The sequence below is a fragment of the Mastacembelus armatus genome, chromosome 23 (assembly GCF_900324485.2).
Source record: "Mastacembelus armatus chromosome 23, fMasArm1.2, whole genome shotgun sequence".
Lineage (NCBI taxonomy): Eukaryota > Metazoa > Chordata > Actinopteri > Synbranchiformes > Mastacembelidae > Mastacembelus > Mastacembelus armatus.
Window position 1 is genome coordinate 13882414 of NC_046655.1, and position 27737 is coordinate 13910150.

At 42.6% G+C, this 27737-nt stretch overlaps 1 protein-coding gene across 4 annotated transcripts in view; it reads right to left on the bottom strand.

The window, feature by feature from the left end:
* Positions 1 to 27737, bottom strand: part of sfmbt2 (Scm like with four mbt domains 2) — a 39470-nt gene that overhangs the window by 1142 nt on the left and 10591 nt on the right. For 3 of the 4 annotated variants that reach the window (XM_026327002.2, XM_026327003.1, XM_026327004.1), the window contains exons 4-20: positions 25758 to 25998; positions 22760 to 22780; positions 13775 to 13863; positions 12486 to 12735; positions 12053 to 12150; positions 10924 to 11025; positions 9672 to 9902; positions 8993 to 9119; positions 8766 to 8879; positions 8634 to 8676; positions 7100 to 7167; positions 4495 to 4634; positions 3935 to 4044; positions 2823 to 2998; positions 2498 to 2667; positions 846 to 1121; positions 320 to 442 (exon numbers count right to left, since the gene is read on the bottom strand). In XM_026327002.2, the coding sequence (XP_026182787.1) occupies positions 320 to 442; positions 846 to 1121; positions 2498 to 2667; positions 2823 to 2998; positions 3935 to 4044; positions 4495 to 4634; positions 7100 to 7167; positions 8634 to 8676; positions 8766 to 8879; positions 8993 to 9119; positions 9672 to 9902; positions 10924 to 11025; positions 12053 to 12150; positions 12486 to 12735; positions 13775 to 13863; positions 22760 to 22780; positions 25758 to 25998 (2379 nt within the window). The remainder of the gene's footprint in view (positions 1 to 319; positions 443 to 845; positions 1122 to 2497; positions 2668 to 2822; positions 2999 to 3934; positions 4045 to 4494; positions 4635 to 7099; positions 7168 to 8633; positions 8677 to 8765; positions 8880 to 8992; positions 9120 to 9671; positions 9903 to 10923; positions 11026 to 12052; positions 12151 to 12485; positions 12736 to 13774; positions 13864 to 22759; positions 22781 to 25757; positions 25999 to 27737) is intronic. The other variant, XM_026327005.1, reaches the window with a different exon arrangement.

Here is a 27737-nt window from a genome sequence, read left to right on the forward strand (position 1 = left end):
AAACTAGGCTCTCTACCTAGACTTGAAAATACTTGATCATAAAAAGTTTAATTCAATTTTGACACGTTTTTTTTGTTTGTTTGTTTGTTTGTTTTGTTTTTTTCTTTGATAACCAGAATAAATTTATTAGGTCGATGTTTTAACCTGAAAGTAATAATCCCTAATATCAGGGATGGATAAAAGGAATCTGATCAGCATGTTGTAATCAACTCTGAATAAATCTCACACACCCCATCGTATGAAGCTGTAATAAACAGCAAAAGGTGAATTTAGTCCTTTCTGTGTGTGAAATGATGTAGATGATTGTCTGAATATGTACCTGCTCCTGGAAGATGGTGGCCAGAGACGCACAGTCGGTCGAGCTGATAAACTGAACGACTTCGTCTACAGTCCACTCCAGAGGGTTTCTATCCAAAACCAGCTGACCCTCCTCCTCCTCCATCTGACACACACACACACACACACACACAGACCATTTTCCCAAGGTAGAGTTAAATGTGAAACACATCTACAGTTTGTTCTTCAAGCTGCTTCAGCCTGTTAACACATGGTGCAAATGTTTCAGGGCCTTAAATCATCAAACACTGTATAAAGAATATATGTGACAGGAAACAGCAGCACAAAGCTCAGCTTAGAAACATTGCTGTCAGTCAATGCTCATGTTAGTCTTTTATTTTGAAAAGAGCAAAATCTAACAGTTATTTCTGTGGTTGATATATGTTGTGTGTTTTTGTGGTTATATACTTGATGGATTTCACTTTTTTTAGTGAAAACATATTTTTTTAGTTCAAAATGAAATGAAATAATCCACTAATCACGTCTTAACACCTGTCCACCTGTCTCACCTGCATGTCCTGGCCCTTGGGCGGCTGGTACTTGTTGTTGTTCTGGTTATAGGCAGACAGCGAGCGGGTCGACCTCCTGCGGCCCTCGGGGGCCTCCTGGCTGCCCGTGGCGTTTCCCGCGCTGACGGCCCTGCGCAGCGTCACAGCCCGGCGAGGACGGCTGCTGGTCACCTCCACCGAGGAGGCGTCGGTGTGATCCTCGCGCGGCTCTGAGCCGGTGCCTTCGCTGCCCGACTGCAACCCCATCTCCTCATCCTCCAGGCCTTCATCGCTGTCCTGAGAGAGCAAGAACAGCTGAGTCAGACAGGTGAGGGGCAGCTTGTGCTGTTTTGGCTTCGTTCTGGTTTTTAGACATAGATCGTTACACAAACTGTGGACCTGGACTGGGCCAGAAATAATTTAATGTAAAGTTCTACTTTTAGCACCGAGAGGCAAATATATTCACACACTTCCAGTATTTTCAGTCATTATTGTGCAGTCAGTTTTCTCTGAACAGGACGTGGGTGTTGGTGCCTTTTGTTGACAAACAAATAGTGAAGTGTGTTTTTGTGAAACCCCACCTGTTCCAACCGTGAGTTGTGTCTCTGCAACATTTGGTCTAAATCTCCTTCTAAAATGTTTGTTGACGGAGAGAAACAGCCGAATGTTGGTCAGGAACGGACATTTGAGCTGGGCAGGTAAGTCTGTTCTCATGTTGTCGGAGGTTCAGGTTTCAGGATTTAGGTCTTAGGAGTTAGATAACTTTGTTACTGAGGGTTGGGTTTCTGCAACTCGCAGATCAGGTCGTAGCGCTGGCATTGGTGTGTGTGTGTGTGTGTGTGTGTGTACACTTTGTGTACTTTGAGTTCTAGCTTATGTTTATGTATATTTACACATTTTATTTATAGCTAAGACAAATATAGGAGACATCCAGGTAGTTAATTAAGAAAACAGCAAACATTTCTAAAATATTTACTTTATGATTGATGAGTCTTATTATTCAAAAATAATGGACGATTGACCAGATTTGATAGATTATTAACATTGGACATTTGATATGGACTAATAGTTTATAATAGTGTTAAACGTCAAAACCAGCAAACATAACTCTGCAACCACTCAACATCTACTTTTTTATCATATTTTGGGTTTTTAACTTTTGGTGTAACAACATTTCACTGCAAGGAAATAATCAATAATCAATGAATGCGCTGATTGTTTTCTCAAGTGATTTGTTGTTTGGTCTGTAAAATGTAATAAAATGGGGGGAAATTGTCCATGAACGTTTTCTACAGCTCAAAATGTCATTAAATGTCACGTTTTGTCCAAGTCCAAAATATTCAGTTTGCAATGATTTAAAAACAAAAAACAGAACCGGAGCATGGAAATCATGTTTGCTTTAAAATGTAAACAAATTTATAATTAGAGTAGTTGCAGGTTAAACTAAGCGACTAATGAATAAACTTTCTTGTGCATTAAAGTCCATGCATGTTGTGACCAAGATGTAAAATCTGCCTGCGAAGCTCCTCCTCTTCCTGCCTCTGACACATTCACGGATGAGTTTGTTTGTGTTTGTTGCTTGGCCGTCATGTGAGCAGGAGCCTACAGGACACCTGTTGACACAATGTGGTAGAGGAAGGAAAACAGAGTGAAGGAGAGAAGTGTTATTTAACCTGCGGTGAGCCAGCAGGAGTGTAGTCCACGGCGGACGAGCGTCTTTTCTTCTGCACAAAGATAGCTTTCCTCTTCTTCCTGCGGCGCGTCGGCTTGGCCAGCTCCCCCTCTGCTGTCTCCTCTCCTGCCATTGGCTTGGACAGCTTCCTCTTCTTCCCATAGTAATAGGCTGTGGGTGCACAGCAGATGTTGAAAACAATGCACCCAAAACAAACTTGAGATCCTCATCAGAGGCAGTTATGCACTCTGCAGCCACAGGCTTTGATTCAGGTCTGCTTCATAGCTGTGGCGAAGGAAGTGATGTGTATAATTACAGAGACTCACTGTATTTGGTTTTTGTCTGAACCGAGCAGTTCTCTGGGCACTTGTCGGTGACGAGGATGGGGCTGAAGAGGTTCGGGCAGCACTGCAGCTTCACACACACCTTACGACAGAAGTCCGGGATCTGGTCTGCCAGGCGGACTATCCGGATGGTGGAGCGATAGGTTTTCCCTTTATATCTGGAAGAAAAGAAAGAAAGAGGAGACAGGGAGAGGGTGAAGTGACATTGTCAGACAGTGATTACACTTTTATTTATGAGAACAATGGATAATTAAACCGTAATCCATCAAAGCACTCGACAGTGAATGATGATTGCCTGCACTGTAATGATGTGAAAGCCGGCTTCTTTAGGAGAGCTGGCGTGAATTCACATCGTGTCAATGATGAGAGCCGAGTGTGACGTGGGGTCAATTTTGCAATCTCCCACCTAACGGCTAAGGTCAGGAGAGGTGGGCCGATCTGTTGGCAGCGCTCAAGGACAAATCGCTTTAAAACGTACGACCTGATTTAATTTGAAGCAGAGGTCACGTCATCTTTGGTCTAAAGCCTTAACAATCCAGAAGAGCTTCTGTGTTCAAACGTATACAGAACCAAATCAGAAGGTAAATACACATAAAACATAAAACCAGAGTGTTCCTGCGTGAATGTGATGGCAGTGCTGTGCAGGTCTCTGCAGGTGACTCCTGAGAGCGTATGACTGGCGATTTTTCTTTTCACTTCAGCCAGAAAAACGAGAGCGTTTTTGATTAGAAAACAGAGAGTGCAGCCTGAAGCTGTGGAATAATTTGGCTCAGCGGTGCAGACCTCACACAAACCACTGCAGCAAGAAGAAACCCCAAATATTCAATGGAGCCGTGCAGAAAGGACTCATAGGAGGAACAGCATACTCTTCTGAAATGATTTGTAACAGTGGGGAAAATGTAATGATAGTCTCAATTATTATGATTTAGGACATATTAAGCATAGAAACCAACATGGAACAAAACTTTAGGGCTGCAGAGATGAATGAAATCGCCCCTCAAATTGACCAGAACCGGAAAATGACCAGATCTAATGGGAAAAGAATCTGTTCTGGTGCTCGTCTCATGCGCTGTTTTAGAATTTGGTCTTCTCACTTGGCTTTGAGGGTCTCCTCTTGGCAGTCCCAGCTCTGATCCTCCAGCTCCTGCAGCTCTTTGAGGACTCGTCCAGGCTTGTAGGCGGCGTTGATCAGCATGCTCAGCAGCTGGAGGCAAAAGCAGAACTCACATCAAAAAAACTGAACGGTTCCCCAGAAGAATCAGAGAAACTGCACAAACACAGGTCGCACTTTTCTTTACAAATCATGGAGGCTTGCAAAACTAAAAGCTTACACACACACACACACACACACACACACACACAGATTGTGCATGTGCATGAACAAACGGAGTCTCCAGAGAAATTAAGAGGCTGTTTTTCTGAGCCGTAGCGACTGTGTATGTGTAAACACACTTGACTGACAGGTCCTCACATTAAATTGAAGGCACTGCTGGGACACTGCAGGTGGTTAACAAGACAACACTGTCTCGCCCTCCATCTTTCACCTCCTACCTCGTTCAGTCTGTCAGCCCTGCTCTCCCTTTGAAAGTGTCTAACTCTGTGATTAAACCTGTTCCTCTCTGCCCCCCCCCCACTGCTCCTGACATCAGCCCACCTCTTTGAGGACCAGTGTGCACTTTCCTGGCCCGACGGCCTGCGGCAGCTCTGCAATGCGTCCCTTGTTGAGGTAGGGTCCTGAGAAACAGCGGTGGTTGACAAAAATCTTGGAGCAGCAGTATCTGCCATTGGCTGAGCCTGAGACAGAGGAAAGACCATAAACAGGGATATGAAACCATTGTGATACAGGTGATCTTCTTACTCTAGGTTGTTTACCTTTCACTGAACTAAAGATAGTCTCAGTAGTCTCAGCTTTAAGGTTTATTTTTATTTTAGCAGCCCTGAGTTTGCAGGTCTGTGCATGTATGTGGTTAAATGGTCAGAATATTTAAGACGTAATATTATAGAGCAATTAAAGACTGAATGCAGCTGATTGCAGACAGACTGTGTTTGCAGTCCTGGGCCGACAGAGAGGCTCTTCTTAAATGCAGAACCTGCATCTGCCTTCAGATCTTCTCACTGTCACTTCTTCTCTCGGAGATTTTTTACATTTAATGTGACAGCTGGCAGGTTTCAGAGAGACGGGGAGAGTCAGGAGGAGAGCTGTGGTTTCAGTTCTGGTTTACAGCCATCGTCACATGCAGATGACACACTGTAAACACGGGGAAACCACAGTGCAACATATGTGGACATGTATGTATATGTATGAAGGAGATATATGAAGTGTGTGTTTGGCAATAGTTAATTACTCCTGATTCATCAGTTTAAAGACTCTAAAGTATCTTTTAGGTCAACTAGGTCAATTAGGTGACTAGTGGCTCTCAGCGTTTCACCATACAGGTGGAGGCATAGTCCAACTGGGCTATGACCGTGTCCCTACTCGCACCCCCACCCCCCAGATAAAAAGACTGAACCACACTGCTCTCCGTCTTTCCTGCAGCCCCTGATTACCGCCGGCACCTGGAACCGCACTGCCAGGGTGAATGGTAATTAGCTAAGGTGATGAATATGCATGAGTGAGTGGGAGGTTTTTAAACAGGGAACTTGGAAAAGAGGGCAAGGGTCTCACGGAAACAACACTTATCCCCCTACTCTCTTTGTGCTGAGCATACACACTGTTTACATACAGATCCACCACAAACAAAACACTGCCGCTTCCGCTTTGAGCTTGGTTTCTTGGAAACATACCCGACCTGCTGAGTCTATTTTAGCTGGACCTGGTTTTCTCAGTTTTGGCTTTAATCCCATTGGTTTTGGTTCATTGAGATCTGGGGATGGGGTAGCTCTGGTTTCTGTGTCTTAAAGTAAATGACAGAAATCATGGATGAAACTACGACTATGAGACGGCGAATAAGTTGCATGAAGTGATATTTCTTCACTCTCCATGGTTACAAACAGGATGCTGCATCTCTGCATCTGTTTTGTTTGTGGGTGTATTTCTCTTCATCCAGTTGATAGAGAGCCAAATAGACTGCAGCTATAATAACATTTCAGAGTAGAGAAACGTTTCTCTTCTCTAATGCAACGTAGAAAAACTACACAGGGAAATACTTCTCAGTTGTGTGTTTGTTTGTAGTTTAGAGAAAGAAAAAAAAAACGACTAAAGAGGAAATGATGCTCAGTGGGTCAGGGTGCAAATTACAGACACAAGTTGCATCTTGTAGTAAGAGCTCTTTGTGTTCTTCAGTGATTGTTCAGATCAGCCCAGGCACACCGAGCGTTGTTCTGTCTGTACTGCAGGTTTACTTGACACACAAGAAGAATTACTGCAGTGTCAGTGTCTCTTTTATCGCCTACACGCAAACAGTGTGTTTCCCTTCAGGCTGAGATGGTAAAAGACGCTCTCAGGCTTTTTTTTTTTTTTTCCAGACATGCCACCTCATTACACTGACATAATGGCAGTTTGCATGTTGGCTTGCTGACTGAATAAGATCAGTGCTGTCAGATTTACAGAGAGCACCAAAATGCATGTCTGTCAGTTATCACACAAAAACCAAACGCACTTTTTTCCCTGTTCACGGCTTAAACCCACGAATGTTAGAAAACACAAGATCGTTTTCAGTGACAATAAAATCTGCTTAACCTGATTAGTGGTCCTCAGAACAAGCCTTAGTGTTGGTGACATCAGTATTTTTGGTATTGATCCTACTGGATCCTCTCTGAACGTTCATGACTTGAACAACTGAAGATCCAGTGTTTCACAAGCAGCGCATGGCCAAAAAGGGTATTTAACCCAGAGGCTCAACTTAATTATTTCCTTCTTAAATCATTCTGTTCTCTAAACATCTGATGAAAGATAACACTGATGAGAATCTATCAGGAGATCAACACTGGTCACTGAATAAGTGTTCAGATGAGTAAAGCTCATTGATGTGGCCTGTGAAAGCAGAAACACTTGATCTTTTGATGTCATTGCTTTGCATCTCATTGCTTCCTTTTTGCACTGTAGCTGATGTGAATGAAGGCGAAGAGCCACCACTCTAACGCATAAAAGACGCCAACGCTGGCACACGCCTCGTGACTGACAAGGGCTGTGAATGAGGAACTTAAACTGCTGATATTTGTGCAGGGAGTTTCTGACGAGCAGGTTCTGTCTCTCATCACAGCAGCTCACAGGCATTAATTACTGGACATAAATCATGTGTAATGAGCCTTTTGATTACCTGGATCCATGGTGACGAGCTGGCAGTGGTTCACAGGCGTTGTCTCTACCGGCTGGGGTGGAGCCAACCTGCAGGAAAAGCCAATCATTTCAGTCAAACTAATCAATAAAATTACCCAGCCGATCTAATCAAACAGGAAACAGCGGCACGACTAAATGACGGCTCACTCGGCCGATCAATCTGCGCAGCAGCTACTGCAGCTTGAGTCAGATTTGGAGGCAGGTGTGTTAGAAAGCAGCATGGGGACGGAGATGGAAGGTGAGAGGGTGAGAAATGAAATTAGTGATTAGATGAGAGAGGTGACAAAGTGCTGCTGAAGACTTCATATTTTTCCTGCTCTCTCTCTCTCTCTCTCTCTCTGACCTCCATCCCCCCCCCCCCCCCCCCCCGTCCTCCCGGGGCTGCGTTTGCCAGCAGACGGTGTAACATGTCATTTGTCAACAAAATCAATCAGCACTGCGGGAAAACAATTTCTGCTCTAAAAAGCCACTGTTTCAATTAATGGCTGTGGAGTGAGGGACAAAAGCCTCGAGGGTTTTCTGAGGAAACCTTCACTGGCTCACAGGTAGAAAGAGACAGCAGCTTGGTTTTTACTGTCGTTTAACACTTGAAAAACATATTTGGGAAACAAATCAGTGCTGAGAGAACAAAAACAAACAGTTGTAATTGATTAAAAATGCACCAAACATTAATGTGCGTGTTTAGATTCTGTAAAATTGTCGCACAGGCTCTTTTTTTTTTTTTTTTTTGCCACCAAAGCATAAAGCTTTACAGACTTCGAATGATAAAACATTATGATCAGTTGTCTGGTGATGATATCGTTTTATTGGCAATAGGTGAAATGACCCTTTAATGGAATTTGAGGGGAATACAGTCACCTCTGCAACAATACAGCATGACAAATATAAAGGCTGTTTCCCTGGAGTGTTGATTTTTATGGTTCACTACGATCTGTCCCAGTACTTTTTATCTGCGTAAGTGATTAGATAAGTTCCACGCTCGTAGTAACGCCACTGCAAAGGCAAATATTACTCCATTTAGGCACCAAAACTCAAAACGCCACGTAATAAACACGATTGTGATTTTCCAGCTGAAAGATATTTGACCTTTGTGCTGTTGCTGAACGTGACACTTTGTTCCAGTGACTTCACTGTGTAACAGCTGCCTGTTTGCTGTGCAGAAAATCATTCAGGCCAATGATTTTACTCTGTGATCACAAGAACAGATGTGAATAAGTAGTGAAGGTAGCACTGATGTGTCTGTGTGTGTGTGTGTGTGTGTGTGTGTGTATTGCTCATAGCACTGGCCTCAGTGAGTGGACAAGTCATGATCTTATGTGGAGAAATAGTAGAGTAAATGTTGAAAAGCAGAAACAGATGCTAAGAAAAGACTTTATCTACAGCTAATGGACGGCTGGATTTGGAATCTGATCTTTTGAGAACTGGCAAAAATACTTGCAGCTTCACCACCAAAGTACCTCCCAAACTAAAAGTCTCTGCTGCAGCAGGTTTTGATAAAAATGTGTGTCTCTTACTGTTTCTCTGGCTGGACCACCGCTATCTTCTTCTGCTTCTGACCTGTGGAGACAATAATTAGTGTTTGCATTAAGCTGACACTCCCTGGGAACTGTGTGTGTGTGTGTGTGTGCGTGTGCGTGTGCACCTACAGACAGGTTTGAGTGGTGGGGTCAGAGGGTAACTGTTGGCTTCGCACCAGCCGACAGGGAAGATGTCCATGGACTCGACGTCCACGATGCACTCCGACAGGGGCTTCGCCACACCTGGAGACAGGTAGACAGCAGAGAGAGAGTAGGGGTGAGGCCGCTATCACACACACACACTGAGACACAGCAGGAGTCCCCTGACACTTAATCGTCCACACACACGGCCGTACCTTCCAGTCGCAGCCACAGCAGGCGTCCCCTGACCTGTGTGATCTGAGCCACACACACCTCCGCCGGCCGGTGAGGGTTCACCGCCTCCAGCCACATGTCCTTGGCAAAGTCTCTGTTCTTCCACATCTGAACACAGACCCAGAGGAGGAGAAGGGTGATCAGGACAGTGATCTGACCTGGGATAAACTAAAACTCGGCTTCATTTACAGGCAATTCGTTTTTAAATGCACCGGAAGGGTCTACTAAAATCTCACTCACAATCTGTGTCAGGCAGAATATACTGTGTTCTGTGTCTGCAGCATTGGAGGGTTTGTAAAACCGGTCCCAGCAGCAGAATCCGGTGCTAAATTTCTGATATTGTCAGGATTTTGCTGCAGGTGATGTGTCACTGGTTGTGTCTCATCATCAGTGAGAGCCCACAGCTGCACAGTCAGCACAGAAAATGCATTGACCAAATCCTATTTTCACCTGCTGAACTGCTTTGGGTCGTGTCAGGTGCTGATGTTGAAGCTGAAGTCTGTAGCTAACGGCTGAATCGTGCAGGCCCCTCTCACTTGTAATTTTGCTTTTCAACACTTTCCATAAACACTTTTTAAATGTGACTTCATCGATGATAAACTGGACCAGTCAGGACGCAGAAGTTAATGCTCCAGGACAGTCGTCTGGTCGGAGACTTACATCAGGAAAGCAGGCGTCAGGAGCTGCTTCCGTCCCGGTCTGTTTCAGGTAGTCGGCCCAGTCGAAGTCCTGGCCCTCGTAGCCCCGGGGCCGCTCCAGGCTAACACCGTTCTTCAGACACCACTGGACGGGCAGGATGCCCGGTGAGTTGGAGTGACACACCACAAACCGTGGCTTAGTGTCAGAAGAGAGGTCATCCAGCGTGACCTGGAAGTAGACGTCATTGTAGACCTGAGGAGAAGCAGAGACGCGTTAATCAGCTTCCACAGAAACATGAATTCATGTAAACCTGTTCTTTTTATTTTTTTATTTCAGTTTTTGATTTGGCCAAACTCACGTCGGAGGGAAATGTTTTCCATTTACTCCAGCATATTTACTCCAACAGTACGCAAATAGATAAAGCACTTAAATTTAACTACAACAGACAAATACAGTAATAGGTATGTTAATTTACCAGTAATAGGTATGTTAATTTAATAGCCAAACACGCACACTCCCTTAAACGTGGCCTAGTTTTACCTTGACTGTGCTAACGTGCTCCGACAGATTCACCTGGCCTGTAATGGACTAGTTCATGCTGCGCACTCGTCCTGCGGTGCTGCAGCAAAACCTTATTCTAACGTTGTTTTCACGTCGGCTGCTTTAGGGTTAAACTTTTCTTTTTAAAAATATGTATCTGACACACCCACATGTTTAGGGAGGTGAAGTACTAAATCGCTGGATGTGCCTTTAGGTTTCATATAGAAGCAAACAGGAGCCATAATAATTCAAATCTAAATAAAAACCACGTCCCCTTTTTAAAAATCTAAAAAAAAAAAAAAATAATGATAAACATCTTTATTTACATCTTTCTTATATAAATAAAAATAAATAAATAAATTTAAAAAACCCTTATTTGTTCCAGTCTCCAATGTCAAACAGAATACATGAATAAGCTGGAATAACATTTTTCAGATTTCAGATTCAAGATTCGTGTTTTTGTAAAACTGCTTATTTAAATCATTACAGGTATACAAAGTGTTGGTGGTTTTATTAATCCAAACTGGTTAAAATACAGACAAAAATACTCTGGCACACATAAGATAAAATACTCAAGATACCAGGCCCTGGAGTCCAAAAACCTCCTTGGCAAAAACATGTAAAAAATCCGTAGCCATGTTCTTAGAGGCAGTTGAAGAATGCAGGAGGGAGGAGTCTGCTGGATAGTTTCCCTTGATAAGACATAGTTTCAGGCTCTTTCAGCGTGGCTCACCTTGGTGACAGAAACGGGGCAGATCTGGAGCTGCTCCCATGCAGAAACCATCTCCAGCTTCATCCCTGTTTTGAAGGAGTGCTTGGGCAGGTCTTCGTGGTCCTAACACAGAAAAGTCAAGACTTTTAGACAAATGTGCTCCACTTCTGATAAGGCAAGACAATGTGGGTCATGCGAACCCTGCTGGGTGGGTATGTTATGAATGAAGCGCCCACTGTGGGTGAGTGTTCACGGATTAATGGGTAATGAAAAGGTGCAGGAAGTGTTATATCAGCTTTTGTTGCATTTGACATCGATAGGATTTGTGTTTGTGTTCTTCTTCTCTTCTTTGTGGACAGAACCGGTTCCTGAGATGTTTGTTTTGTTCTGACCTCCTGTACAGTGACGGTGGAGATAAGAAAAGCTGTACAAATGATGATTTTCTTTCTCAGTGTTGAGATTAGACTTATTAATAAAATCTTCTCATGCCCCTGAGAACTTGTCAGGTGTGGTGGAGAAGTTTTTGTTTGGTGTGTTCAGTTTTTGGACTGAACTGACAGATTCATCATCTTTGTCCGGTCTCTTTATTATTTCAGTCCAAATGAGTGCAGCTCATTCCAGCCTGTTTTTTTTTTTGTTGTTTTTTTTCTGGTAAGACCGAAGTTTTTGTCGTTTGAGTCTTATTCTGTAGGAGGAGTGTTTGTTTTAATGCATTAGATCTCCCTGCTCGTGCATAACACAGCAGGAGTTTAATGCATTTCAATCCTGGAGCACTGGTGGCGTGATTTATTGCTAGAGACTCTATCCTCATATAACAGGCCTCTACTTAATCAATTCCAGTGACCTGGGTAGGTCAGTTGGACATAGAAGAGACAATAAAACACAGAGTAGGAAGTTGACTATGTTAATAAAGAAATATCTACTAGGAAACATCTAATTATGGACCCGTAAAATAAAGTGCTACCATTTATCATCTGAGTTTGAAATCATAAAAACAGCCACAAAAACAGTCTCGTCTCACCCAGGCAGTCCTACAGCGTGGCCCCGTGCCATCACTCACACACACACACACACACCCTCACACACACACACACACACACACACACACACACAGTGAAAAGAGCAGAAATTAAATGTGTTTGCGACTCACCTTGAACACCTCGAGCGGCAGCGGCCTCTTCTGCCCGTCCAGCTGAGCGTCCTCCAGGGCTTGCTGCCAGTCGGGGGTGCTCTTTAGAGACCTGAGCTCTGAGGAGAGAAAATATGTTGGAAAAGTTCTGTTTCTTATGATTCTACGTAAGTTACAACGCTTTGAGGTGTAGACTGGCCTAATTAAAACTAAAATTCACAGATGATACGATTGAAATTCCTCTTTTAAATATTCAGCAGTTTGAGAAGAACCTTTGTCCAAGTAAAACCCAGTTAATTAGCACAGAACGGTACAAAACTACCAAAGCAGCTGGTGCTTCATCTATGAAATGTCGGTGGCCTTAGACATCATAAAGAAAAAAAGACTCATTAAGGATCATTAACTGTCTCACACACGTTTCAGAAAAGTCAGTGTTAGCGGATTAGATGATCACCTGTGGGCGGTTCTAAGGCGAGATGGTTCTCCAGGGCCCAGCCGAGGGGCCGGAGTCTCATGTCCAGGTAAAACAGCCAAATGTCCAGGGTCTGGTGATCATCAGAGAGACCAGCGTAACGCAGGCGCAGCCTCCCTCCGACGTTCCGGATGACGCGGGCGGGCCAGTACAGGAAGGGATCCGAAATATCCTGAAGCTCCAAAACCGAATCCTCCACAATCAGATCCACCGTGTTCTTACCTCGCAGAGGCTGACAGACAGACAGACAGACAGACAGACAGACAGACAGACAGACAGACAGTTCCCATTTTTCATCTTATTGTGTTTCTGTGTTAAACAACTAAGGTTGTGATGTGCAGGTGTGTTACATTTACAGTCTAAGAGGTAACAAAAGAGGAAGCTGGTCTTATACACCTGGAGTAAAAAGGTCAGCAGTGCAGACACTTCTCTGTATTATCTGACCGTACAGGTGGGAGAGAACGTTAGATAGTCAGCCTGCTCAGTGAGTCAGAAGTTAAAAACACTCTTAAGCTGCTTTTTCTTTAATGTTTCAGTGAACTGATGAACCTGTTTTAACATGTACGGTTTCTTTTTTAGCTGCTTTCTAAAGTTTGTTCCTCTGTGGGTTTTAGTGCTGGCTGCTCTGTCTCTGCTGCTTCACTTTAAATCAATAAGCTGACATGCTGGGAGATAAACGTATCTGTGTCGTGTGTAGAGTTTGATAGCACTCTCATATCTGACTGTTATAAAGAAAGGCTGCAGCAGAGGCCTGTATCAGTCCTCTTATCTAACGGTCCACCAGAAAGCAGCAGCCCCAGGTGCTGAGGTGTTAAAGCACCGACTCCGAACCCTCGTTTCACCAGTTCAACTCCGGCCACGGTCTGTGGGTGCTGCTCCTGCTCTGTCATCATTTCCCCAGCAGAGACAAAACGCTCAAAATGTTTGGTCAGAAAAGTGACTTTAATTAAGAGCTTTCAGCTTCGTACTGCAGTGACCTAAAAATAAAATCTATCTTTTCTATAATTCCTAGCTCGATTTCCTCCCAGAGAGCTGTGCTAACAGGCACCACTAAAAGCTGCAACCTGCATGTCAGGTCCAAACATTTGCTTGACTTTCTTCTTCCTCCTTCCTAAGTTACAGTAGCTGCTAAATTGAATTACAAAAGTTCTGTCCTTTCCTTTCCGTCAAGCAACATGTGTTGCAATCCATTAAATAATTAAAGCCCAATTTAGAACAGTAGAAATATGAATCCTAATTTTTACATAACCGGTGCAGACATTCACACTCACCCCCTCCAGCAGGTTGGCCGGTGCCGTCCTGGAGCCGGTCAGGTCCTGAATGAGGAACTCTGTCCAGTCGCTGTATTTCTCCTTGATGGCTGCAAACGGACAAAAACACAGCGAACAGAGACTGAAAAGCATGCGGACAAAGGAAAGAGAGCACACTGTTACGTTCTTGTGTGGTTGTAAATTATTAAACGTGTGTGACTGCAGAGCTTTGTTAGGTGTAGTCTCCAGAGAACAGCATGCATGAGAAAGTGCATGCATGTACTTGAAAACATAAACACACAGCATTTCTACTAACGCTGGTTTATCGAGGCGTCAAGGATTTTTAATTAAAGCTGCAGATGTGCAGTAGTTTAACAATGAACTGCTCCGAGTTCAATTGATTTTATGCTAAAGACGTAGAAAAAAATTCATGTATTCAGTGTTGTTTTTCCTGGAAGAGCCTCTGAAGCCTCAGTGGCTTTGTTCACACTGCAAACATTAATGCTCAATTCAGATTCTTTATTTGACTGAGATGATTTCTGGGCTTGCAAATACAAGAGAAAAAGCAAAAAGACATCAGCCAGGCTTCTACAGAAGCAAACGGTGCAAAGGAAAAACACTGAATTGTGGCAATTTACTGTTGATGTGCAGATCAGTGGCTGCAAATTTGACCAAAGCCTTTCAATTGTGGCTTTTTTTTTGCAGAGCAGCAGTGTAGCTCCGCGGTGGGAACAGTAACAAGTTCCATCCAGAATTTCAGGTATCAAAGGTTTTAGGGTGTAACTTCCTCTGCGAGCGGTAAATGGTGCATGAATTCAAACATGACTGTTGAGGCTGAGGTCACGCCGTCGGAAATTAAATTTGTGTCAGGTTGAAGGCCACATCTGAAAGCAGCTGAAATCTGAACTGAAAATGTCAGCTTCACTGTGACATTAAGAAACAAATGAGGCAAGTGCGGCAACCTTGAAAAATGCTAAAATAACAGGAAAATAGATAGAAATACTAATAATTAAGTCAGCCTGCAGGATCATAGACGACAAACACGCAGATGAATTTGTTCACCAGCAATTTACTAATTTTCTTTCCCTCAAAAATGCCCCGTGTAGCATCAGCCTGGCTCTTTAGTTTTGGTTTTAACCTGTAAAATCTGGAAATGTACAGTGTCTGTTTTTTTTATGTTTTTATGGTGTTGAGCCAAACACAACAAAGAAGCTGTTCTGCGTCTTGCTGTCGGACGTCACGCTGTGTTTTCCAACACAGAAAGCAGTTTGCATACACTTTCGCCGACTGTCGTGTGAATAGAAGCACATCCACAGTGTCTGGCCCTAAACAAAAAGCTGATTTTAAAGGAAGTGAACACCTACACAGATGTTTTCAGTTATTCTGGCTGATGAGGTCCCCGGTCTGTGAACCAGCAGGAACATTATATTGGTAAATCGTCCCTAACACGCCCACGCTGTTCAGAGAAGACGACCGATCAGACTAACTGCGTACGTTTACCCTGGCTCTGTAGGGTCTTTGCAGTAAAAGCATTTGCTTAGTTTGGCCATATTAATTACTCAGCAACTGAACGTGCATCTTATTTTAGAGAGAGTAGAGTCAAGGCAACGAAATGCAGTTAGCATCTAACCAGAAGTGCAAGTTAGCAGTGCAATATGAACAGATATATAGAAAACGGATATAAATAAAAGCTATATATAAATTGAATTTGAATATGAATAGTATATAAGTGAGCATAGATGGATATTGTGCATAGAGTAATAGTATAAATGAATGTACAGTAAATGTATGTTTACAGATATGTGTGTATATATATATATATATAGATATATGCAAATAATACACACATATATATATATATATATATATATATATACACATATGAATGTGCAAAAATAAGAAATATACAGGAACTATATATAGATGTATGTACCGTATATGCAATAGTATGAATCTTTATAGCTGGATGTATATGCACGGAGTACACACACACACACACACACACACACATATATATATATGTATTATTTGCATTTCCTTCCCAGTTTTCTCTCCACCAACTATTACTGGAAGCGTTTTCTGTCCCCACCACAGATGATTCACCTTGTTTACAGTAAACCGCACTGTTTTCTTACAGGAAAAATGTTCTGAATTTCCGAATGCAGAGAACGTTAGATCTGGCTGAATGTTTAAATCAGTCTCTTCTTATTTAAAAAAAACAAAGTTTTTAGGTAACAACCAGAAAAACAAGGAGTCACAGCATTAACCAATCAAAGCTGTTATATGTCTCAATGGGTGATGTGCCTTCCTTGTTTTGTACACTGTACACTTATTACAGAATGTGACTAATAGCAGTATGCACAAATGCCCACAGTGACCACAGCTCCAGGCCCATGCTAAAAAGACGACTTTCAGCAAATTTGCATGGGGAAATGTGGATTAGGCTGCTTCCTGTTTCCCACAGTGTTACATAATTTGACTCGCGATATCAGCCTCATGATTATCTCCACCTCCTCCAAAAAAACAGAGCTGACATTCCAAGGAGTTCCAAGGAAGATGCTGTGTGGCCTTCGGTGCCCGGCGTGTTTTCCTGTTAGTCGCTTACAGAAAAAAACAACAAAAAAAAACCCTCCACAAACTCACACTAGTGGGAGTCACCGAAACGTTGCCAAATGAGTCACAGTTACAGAATGACTCCAAAATGTTGACAACTGACAATACCTGCAGCACTGATTAGCATCAAGCTGAACTGAAAGTGAAATGTGATCCATAGGCCCAAGCACGTTGCTGCTGATAATGAAAAGTTCTGGATTTAGGTTAGTTGGCCCTGCGAAGTGTTTCTGCTGGAATGTTCTGTTTTGTTTTGCCTGGTCTGTTGGTGAAATGTGTGTATTTCCAAGATAAAGAGTCAAGAGAACACACTAGACTTTGAGCATATGGACAGTGTTTGCTTTCTTTATCAAGATCTGATTTGTGTTTTTTTTTTTTTTTTTTTGTATTTCTCAGTCCAACTATTTTCCTCTGACTTTCCAAACTGCCGTCCGACATGCAGCCTCTTCACACCGTGACTGTCCAGGTGTGCAGCACCATGAATTTGTTCAAGGACAGACTCCGAGTGTGTGTGTGTGTGTGTGTGTGTGTGTGTGTGTGTGTGTGTGTGTGTGTGTGTGTGTGTGTGTGTGTGTGTGTGTGTGTGTGTGTGTGTGTGTGTGTGCAAAAGCGTTCACCAAAGAGAAAAAAAAAAACCTATGCTGGCCATACCTCATAATTAAGACTCAGTAGCTTCTAATTAAGTGGAACGATCTCACAGCTATGAAAATAAACATGTAATATAAAATATGGTCAAAACACCTGAAAACAACATGTAGAAATTATAAGACAGGAAGTCATAATAATAAGGTGTTTTACTTTGGTGCATATCATTTTATTATTATTAATCGCAGACGGTATGAACTTCAGGTGCGGTCGGGCAACAAACGAATTTGCAATATGCGTAAACAAAGTCTACAGCTGCTCCTGTATCGGGGGAGCTGTCTCCCTGTTAGAGAAACTAAGGGCTAAATCTTTCTTCACTTTACTTTACTTTTCCCACTTAACTATTTCCCGAGTGCTACAACCTTTTTTTATTAAAGTCCATATAAAGCCTCCTGAGAGCAGAGATTTCAGTAAAAATAGTTTTAAAAACACAATTGACTTATGAGACCAAATCTATAAACCCCCTCCTGGCTCTGGGCTCTGGAGGTCCTGCCTAAATAAAGTAAACAACTCAATGTGTCAACACAGGAGAAACCATTTTTCTGCACGCTGCTTTAATAATGCCAGTTTTTTCCTGTGAGACTGTTTTCTCTCCTCGCTGCTGCTGCTGCTGCTGCTAGACTTTGCAAGTGTATGCACAGTGACAAACACATGCATGCTGCACACACAGCCCTGTGTTGTTGTGTGTGCAGAAATAGACACTATATTTACAGATCCTGCCATGATTAGTCATGATGCCATTTAGAGCTCAGCTGAACAGCAGCAAAAGAAGCAAAAACACGTGAACTTCAACATCCTTCATGCTTCTCTCTCTCTCTCTCTTTCTCTTTCTCTTTCCCTCTCCTCCAGCTCCCCTCCCCCATCCTGCAGTTTTACTATACTCTAGTACTGTGTATAAAAATAAGTATCTATTTTTCTTCATTTCCATCCTGAAGGCAGCAGACCCACAGTGCTGAAAGCCTGACTTTCACATAACAATAAGTGCATAATTAACCTTGAGGGAGGAGATATTTAAAACACCTCTCTCCTCCACCTCCTCCTCCATCCTCCTGCACTATCCCAGTGCCAACCTCACCTCCTCCCCCTCCCAGAGGCCTAAGCTGCACCAGAGCTGGCTGAAGGAAATATCTGGCATTAAAGAAACAACACACTAATATGAGTATGCATATGCTTGAAACTAGGTATTTGCATGTTCTGCCTGCTCCTCTTCTCTGTAAACAACCTCGGCTTTGTGCACAAGGCTTATTTAAAAGCTTTACTTTAGATAATCAATGTTATAATTAGAGAAGAAAAATCGTTTCTGTGTTTTTAGCTGCGATCACAGCAGTGCAACAGATTCTAATCAGAGTTAATGGGAGCAAATTACGCTTGATTCCCCCTCTGTCTTATCCAGTCATTATGCGCTGGCGTGGAGATGAGCAACACTGAACGCACAAGGATAAAAAGCCTAGACAGTTCAAACAATTACCTACTTCCATTTTAACTGACAGGCTTTCCAAATAGGCCGTGAGCATAATGACTGCAGCACGCGGCCGCATGTAAACTGCCACACAACACAAACGTGTGAGCTTGTTGAAACGCGGAGCGCTGTCGTCGTCGGCTGAATTATGCCTGGACAGGAGTAAATGCCATGTTGTTAACATTTTTACAGCTCCTTTAATGACGGGGCCAAGGGACGTTAGACAATTTGTGTAAATATGATTCGCCTCAGTGCAGCGTTAGCGCCGAGCGCTGAAGGGCCCCGCTGGAGCGGCACACGTGGAGATGTAAAGACGTGTGTGTGTGTGTGTGTGTGTGTGTGTGTGTGTGTGGGCTTCACAGTACCCACGTACTGTCACATACACTTTGATTCTGCTCTCCATTCATGAAAAAAGCTTCTCAGATTGCACTGCTTATAAATATTATGGCTGTGCACACAAAAAGACAAACACACATTCACTCAAGAGAAAACACAACCATTGTGAGGTTATGCAAATCACGAGGTTACAGCAGGACGGGCTGGCAGAATGTGAAGCTGTGTGTCTGACTCCAGACACCTTGTTTTACATGATGTTTGTGTTTGCTGAGCTGCTGGTTTTTAGTATGAGATTCAGGCAGTTTTCAGGCTGCAGTGATCTGCACAAATATTTTTCCATCACATGTCAAATTTCATATGATAAACCTGTTGTTTTCAGTGCAGTGAACGTTGTTGTATTAATTATCACAGACACAAACACAACAAACAATTGTGACCGTAGTGCAGCATCACCTGGCAATGAATGAGGAAGAGCCTTTACAGCCACTTTCAGATGAACTAGTCATCGTTTTGCATTTGTCTGTAATGGAAATCTCATTGTGCTGTTATTACTGCCCTCTCTTTATGCTTTATCAGTAGTGAGCAAGTCATCGCTGCTGATGTTGAGAGCACAAACAACGATAAATGTTTGCGTTTGGGCTGTTGTTGATGGTGGAAAAGGCTGATGACGGTTGCAGCTCCGCCTCCTGTTCAGCTGAGTTTAACACCTGCAGCTACACCTTAGATCACATGCACGTCCTCAGTAACGTGACCACATGTTGGAGCTCAGCTGGTTACAGATACACTAAACTGTGTAGAGACCGGCGGAGCTGTGGTGGTCGGCATGAGGCCGTTGTGTGAGTGATAGTTTCCCCCTTAGCCTGAAGAAAGTCTGTCATCTGTTTATATTAGACAAATTAGGAGTGAAGTGATCACGCTGTCAGTCTTTAAGTCAATCATTCATCAAGTAATTATTAATTATTAAGTAAAAACGTGACACATTTTCTTTGTGCGAACCTGCTGAATATCTTTAGTCTTAGTGGGAAAAACAGGTAATGTAAAGCCATTGTCATGAGAAAGAAAAGAATTTAAGGTTGTAGCTTTAAAACAAAAAAGTAAAATGTACAAATCTACATCGTGCAATGTAAGTTAACAAACCCAGAATCATAGATTCACCTTTCAGCCCAGCTAAACCTGTCTCTTGTTTCTCAGCACTGTGCTATTATTGGTCCAAACACAACCGGCGACACAGTGACACACACACACACACACACACACACAGAGCAGGAGGCATGTCTGTCTCAGAGCAGCATCTCCAGTCGGCTCCGGCAAGAAGCAGTGTGGTGAATTCATTATGCAAATGATCTCAGGAGGATCTGTTCAGTGAGCAGCTACCTTAGCACATGACCAAACCTGTGACGTAGCTTTAAAAAGCTCTTTACATGAAATGACTGAATGAATCCTACACACACACACACACACACGTGCACGTGCACAAGAGACCGAGGGAATTCACAGCACTTTGTTTTCCTGACCCTGAGGCTTCATACAGATTCAAAAACCCTAAAAGTTCATTTCCTGAACCACCTGAACTTTTTTAACTCACCTGTAAATTAAAAGCTTTATTTTCCAAGATTTACCTGCACTTATTTTACATTCATTATGCATTTTCAAAAACATGTGAATTATTTTCACCTCATATAAATTAAGTGTAAGATTCAACTAATATTCCAGCAGCAGGAGGGACATTGAGTCATTATGTGTGGGAGCCTAATCTAAGTTTAACCTGTTAACTGCCTTTTAAATGACTTTCTAATTTCTAAAAATGAGCAGATTATGCCAGTGAAGTGCTCGCAGCGCCGCAGACTCGTGTGTTGTTCTTGCAAACAGAGAGCTGATTAATTTGGGTGCTGATTTGATGAGCACAAGAGCTTTGCTGAACGCATCAGTTAGCAGGGCGAGGCGAAGGAGCTGAGTGTGTGAGTGTGTGTGTGTGTGAGTGTGTGAGTGTGTGTGTGTGTGTGTGTGGCTCATGTTGTGCAGACATAAATCTGTTTACACAGTCACATTGTGGGGACACAGCTGCTTTCTGAGGACCAAAAACAAGAGCCCATCAGTGCATTTCAGAATGGAGACTCTTTCTAAGCTCATGGGCATAGTTGGGCTAAGTCTCAGCTTGACATGAAGTTTTTTTTCTAATTATGTTCTGATCACATCACATCTTCTGAATACAAAAATAAGAATCATTACTTTATATTAAATGAGGCCAATTAGTCGCTGGTTCCAGCCGCTCAGATGTATTTGCTGCTTTTTGCCTCAATCATCCTGAGCTTTCCTTGAAAATGTGACTCACCACAAACATCCATCTTTATCAAGCCACGCAGATAGTTTTGGTTTTATTCAGCCCGAATGGAATTTACTCTGGCGCTCAGAGCTTTGAAAAGACACTCTAAAAAATGTTCATCAGGAACATCGAGTATCTTTACATAAATAATGTCCCCATTAGTCTTGGAAACCCAAACAGCACACTGACAGCATGCTTCATGGAGAACATTTCTTAAGCAGAACGTTGTATCTGCAAGTAAGAACCTGAGGTTTTGTAATGTGGGTAAACTGACCCAATCATGGCACTGAACATCTTTCTGTTTCCAAATAAGGATGTAATTGTTAAACAGACAAACCTGCTGTTTCAAGGGTCTAGAATGAACGTTTGGGTAAAATCAAACTGACGTCGTTAAATTGCAAACACATCTACAGTTCAGAGCGACTGTGCAAACGTTGTCTGCTGAGATCAATCGTGTGAAACTCACAAGCTTCAGCTCAGTGTTGAAAAGACCTTGTGGTAAGATTATTTCACCAATTGTTGTAGCACATTTCTAAAAAAAAAAACAAACACTACTACACCCACGGCTTCTGAGAAGCCTTCCTGATGTCATTTGAAGAAAATGTTTTGGCTATGGGGAAAACAAAAACGTGGTGTCAGGGAGCAGACAGCGAATGTTCCTCAATATCTGACATTTTCTGTGTTGTTTTTTTTTTTTTTTTTTTTTGGGTAATGATTTTCGGTGGTGTCACCAGGCAGAAAAGTCCTACATCCTCACATCCCTACACACCCACCCACTCACATCCAGAGCTGAAAACAGAAAAACAATACACAAAGAGACAAAAATAAGAACAAAGCAGGGGAAGCAGTTCTGCACCAGCCCTTAACGGAAAAGAAATGAGATGTATGAGGATAAGTGGTGAACTTATCCTCATACATCTCATTTCATTTCCCACATCTGCATATATACACATCTGGAATGTCTTAATAAGACATTTAGTAGAATAGATAATCAATTGATTAAAAATCATTCGTGTATTTCCTGTCATGCTTTGGCTTATCATCAAATACAGTTTAGTCACTAACGACCTGATAAAAATCTGTGTTGAACATTGTCACAAGTGTCTGGTGACGATGACACACGGGTTTTATCAGCCAGCACATGGTTTTAACAGCCAGCAGCCCTTTAACCTCTGACCTTTTATCTGGTCTCTTGAACCAGTGAGCTGCTGTTTCTGATGCAGGGCACAGTTTGTTTGCTGCACAACCAGAAGACGCCTGTTTATCAAAGCAGCATGTTTCTAACTGAGCTGCTGCGTCTTGCGCTACTTATCATACGAGCACAGCTTGGTCTTAGCAGGCACAGACAGCAGTGTGTGTGTGTGTGTGTGTGTGTGTGTGTGTGTGTGTGTGTGTGTGTGAGTGTGTGATATTGCTCTGCTAAGACATTCCACTCAATACTCAACTAGGAAGGAGTCACATGCAAGAAGAGGCAGGGCAACTGAGCTGTGAGGTCACCTCCTGTACGGAGGTGAAAAGAGGAAGAGGAGGAGGAGGAAGCACACTGTACATGCAGCTGTGAGGCCGAGCATTGACACAGTGCTAGTGAGCCAGGCAGGTGAAGTTAGTCAGAGGCGCTGTTAGAGCTGCTTACCTTTTCTTAGGTAAATGTTATCTGAGAAACAAAACACAAACAAAAAGGAAACAAATAAAACAGGTAACTGTAACACAGGTGTAAGCTCTCACAGGTACACACTCGTCTTTTCTCTGCTCATATTCTAGCAACGCACACACATGGAAATATGCATGACATGATGCAAAGCCTTGAAACAAAGCAACACAATACTTTCTCTGTTCATATTCACATATTGGCAGTGTCTTGTAGACGTTTCTTTAAATTTATCAACCTGCCTCATCACAGGATTTAAGCTGCACCGTTAAAGATGCAGCAACGTGAAAAATGTCACGTTTTGTTTTTACTGGACAACATATTTTCTTTGATACAAATGAATATACACACCTCCACAGGAGAAACTGTTACCAAGCTCCGTGTTTTTCATATTTTCAATCTTAATTCAGCAAATGGGTTTTGTCAAGTTTTGTTCACGCTCAGACTGATGGAGGATCATGTGGTTGTTCAATCAGTTATGTTCATATGCTGCTAAGTGTCTTCAACAAACAGATTTTGGAGGAAGCGTAAATGCTGCCTGGGTTGTGTTCGCTGACAAAAGTTAGAGCGTGCGTCTCTGGGGCGAGGTGAAACGTGCACAGGTGTCGTTTGGAGACATTTAGTTTGAGCCTTTACAGATTTTGAAGTGAATTTCTGCTCCGGGAGGTTTGTGTGTATGTCAGTCTGTGCTTTCATATCACACTTGCACCAAACAGGGAGGTCAGTGTGGATGACTGATATTAAAAAAAACAAAGTGAGAGACCAGGGTTCACATTCTGGGTCCCACGTGTGGTTAGACCAGTGCAACTGAAACTCTGGGTAAGGTTACGTCAAGATGGTGGTTAATTATTGAGAAAGTGCTTTGTGTAAGATGAAGCGCTTCAGTTGTCATAAGTTGATATTTTAGTACAGGACGATAAGTTGGAGCATTTTGCAGAAGAGAGTTTAAACTAGTTCTTTCCTTTAAAATCAAGTCATTACTAATTTAAACAGTTCACATCTGATCAGTTGGATGTGATTTACATGCTGATATATTTTACTCTGTGCAGAGCTGAGATGTTTATTCAATAAACTGATCAATCAGCAGAAAACTAATCACTTCTAAGCAAAAATTGCCTAAAACGAGCTAATCAAATGAATCAAAATAGATGAACTTGGGCGTCAGAAAATTGTAATGGGATTTTTTTTCTGTCGTCTTACGTGAGAAAATCAACAGATCCGTTGAACCTCATATATTCAGCTCTCCTTCAGTGAAACACAAAAACAGCTAAAGTAACAGCTGCTGTGCTGCAGCACTAAAGGGAAATGTAATGTGTTGTTTCACTGCTTGATAACAATCCACTGTGAGATGTGAATAGAGCAGCTTGTGAATACAGATATTGCTGAACCGCCTGCTGCTGCAGACGAATAAAGAATACACTGATGCTGAGCGAAAGGGACATTTGGAGCTGGTGTGAGGGCGAGAACGCCCAAGTCAGGCGCAAACATTTCCAGGTCGTCTCCACAACAACACCGGTGCACGCTGTCTGTGAGCGGGGAAGTGTCTGGAAAAATAAATGGTCTGGATGAGGCTGAGGGGTCGGTGCTGCAGGTGGTGTGAGGGAAAGTTGTGATGTTGTGAAAGCGATAGAAGCAGGAGGGGAATGGCTGCTGGAGACGTGAGGGATAGCCCTTTAGTTTGTAAGTACCAGACGCTCTCAGAGGCTAAAGGTGGTTGTTTTAGAAAAGTAGCGGCCTGTGTTGCGTTTATCCTGCGACTGTGAGTGAGTGTGATGGCGAGGGTGTGAGGTGTAGAAAAATGGCAGTTGACAATCAAAGCGCTTCAAGGAAAACCAGTCTTTCCACTCAGTTTATTTAAGGCATTCTTTGCAAGGTAAAGATGGGAGGTGTGTGTGTGTGTGTGTGTGTGTGTGTGTGTGTGTGTGTGTGTGTGTGTGTGTGTGTGTGCATTCAATTCATACTGACTCTTGAAAGTGGACGAAGTGACTCACCCTTTAGCTGACATTTCGGCTCATATGTAAAATCTAAATTGCCCATTTTCATATAAAGATTTTATAGTTTTGAGTTTTTTTCTTACTTCTAACTATTTAAAATGTTTTTTCTTTTAAAAAAAGTGTCAAGTCAAATAACATGGTGCATAAAATGCTAATAAAAGACAAAAAATCACCCAGAAAAGATTTTTGCAAAGTGCCCTCACATCTAAAAGACACTATTCATCCGTGCTTATAGTAAACAAGGTCCTGTTGCAACAAGCGCTGCTCAGAAGATAATCTGCTTTTAGAAACTGAAGCGAAAATAGGGAGGAAATGCAAATTATAGCAGCAGAATTATGTGTCAGAATCTCTCAAACGAATAAAAGTAGTGACGTAAATTAAAACACAGGACCACCGGACTGAAAAGAGGATTTTTACTGTCTGCTTTTCACTGCATTAATGGTTTTTTCTTGGATTTCTACCTGGTCTGTGATGTCATAAACAAAAAGTGTTTTAGTGATGAGCAGCTGAATCTTCTCACATCAGAGAAACCAGAGAAAAATGATGGTTGATCAGCAGCCTTCAATTATACAAAGAGAATAACTTTTCTAATTGACTCGTTACTGATTGAGCTCATCACTAAAGACACTGCTCTGGATTTGGTCTAACATCACTTATGTGCGTTTTATTGTTTTACTGTCCTGATCTAAAATGTGGGAGTGGAGCCTGAACAATGGCTCTGACATGTCACGCCCGGGCATCTATTATCCAATAGGCCTGAACTCCTGTTCCACCCAGAAACTAATGGCCAAAATCCAGTCTGAATTGCAGCCTCTAACTGTGCCGTCAGTGTGCTTTCTCTGAATCCTCAGCAAAACATGAAGTCAGTTGATAGTTTGATTATTTATTCTGGGAGATTATAAAATGAACGGTAATAATCGCAGCCCAGTTAAAGTCAGACCTTATGTGTGAGACCACATTCGGGTGACGTTCAAGGTGTTCCTTCCTACCTTCAGGGGGCATCAGGGTCTTGTTGTTCTGGGCACACCAGCCCACCGGGTGCAGCTCGGCCGTCATGACGTCACACCAGAAGTCGGCCTTGCGGTCTTCGCCGTAGCCGCTGAAGCGCAGCAGCAGCAGCTGGCCACATGTGGTGATGATGGTGGCCACCCAGTACGTGTCCGGGTTGCTCTTATTGGCCACTTCCAGTTTCATGCCAGGCTGGAAGCTGCTCTGCAGGCTGAGCTCCACCTGGGTGGGATGGACAGCAGCAAAATCATTAAAGGAATATTCCGTCTGTTTTACAAACAGGGTTTTATTTTTTGGCGTTATTTCTGAATACATGTTACTCAAACCTGGGGAGTTACTTAATTCGAGGTGAAACAAACTGGACAGATGTGTAATAAGTTTAACGTCTGACTTTTATTTTGCCTTCAAATAATTTTAGTAAAAGTTGTTTTTTATTTTTTACAGCCCGTCTGATGCTCCTTGCTGTGTTCGACTCCAGGCACATCTCAGGACTTAATTTGGTGAGTAACTTTCAAACTAGGAAATTAAAACCTTATTAGTCTTCACTGCTTCAAACACACTAAGAAAAAGTGGTGGATGGGGCTGAGCCAATAAAGAGTAAAGGGAAGCTTCACAGATTTAGATCACTTTATGGGAAGTCCTGCACAGCCTGTGTTGCTTAATAGTTTCTGTTTTTTGTAAAAACAGAGAAAATAGCCTGTGATGGTTTCATCAGGGTCATTGTGGCTTGAGCCTGAGATGTCAAATTAAGAACAAAAAGCCTGACAGAAGCACGAAGCATTTCACTAAACTACAGCAATAAAATAATCTTTAAAAAAAATTTAAAAAATAAGCTCAATTACCTGTAATTTCAGTCATACTGCGATATCACAATTAGTGCTGGCGTGACTGATCAATCAGACCCGTGTGCTTATCTCTTAATTAGCTAATTCAATGGTAAACATTTACTGGCTCCACTCTCATACGTATTTGCTGTATTTATCTGTTTCATCTCCTTTTAAACCAGCTGCATGAAACATTTCAGACACATCTCCTCAGGCTCGGAGTATTTTTCTGCTCTTTAATACACTAACGAATCAATTAATATCATTATATATATATATATATCACCTGAATCCAGCTGGTGAGAAAAGAAATTGCACCTCCAAGCGCTAATTGTACAAGGAAGCGCTCTACAGGGCTGCAAATCACAGGTGAGATTTAAATAAGTTAATAAAGTTATTGACTTTTATATAAAAACCAACGCTCAGTTTGTTCTGGCGCATTCACAGTGATAATACAGCACAATGTAATGTGCTTCCACCATGGCCACAGGCTCCCATTCAGTTCTTGAGAACACTACAAGCCCAACAGGATGTTCACATTCAACATTCACACTAACACACAAATACACACACACACTCACACACACACACAGCTGAATGGAAAAAGCCAGCATCTTTGAAATAAACACAATACAAAAGGCCCCGTGACTTCCTGCTACAACAATGCAAACGTGCTGCATCACTCTGGCTTATGTAAGAGAGCTATGGGCAGCCTCAGCGGCAAACACACACACACAGTGTGTGTGTTTGCGTGTGTGTGTGTGTGTGTGTGTGTGTGTGTGTGTGTGTGCGTGTGCAGGCCCAAGAGAAATCACTGTTTCAATTTGTCCAGGCACAGAGCGAGAGAGAGAGAGATGAGGGCTGCACTTTACTGAATCACATTTTACTGGAGAATTCATGGTCTGTTTCCCAGTGACTCAATCCACTTACCAACAAGGCAATTTAGCTTCCCAGGAGACCTCAGCTGCTCAGATCATCACGCAGTTTGTCCGACACTGGTGTTTGCTGATATAACCCGCAAATTCTCATGTTTCCCCCCCATATTACATTTATGGCTCTGAGTGATGTAAGAAACTGAAACACTGGCAGATTTCTTCAGATCGTAAATCACCAGCAGACACCTCTCCACCTCTGCAG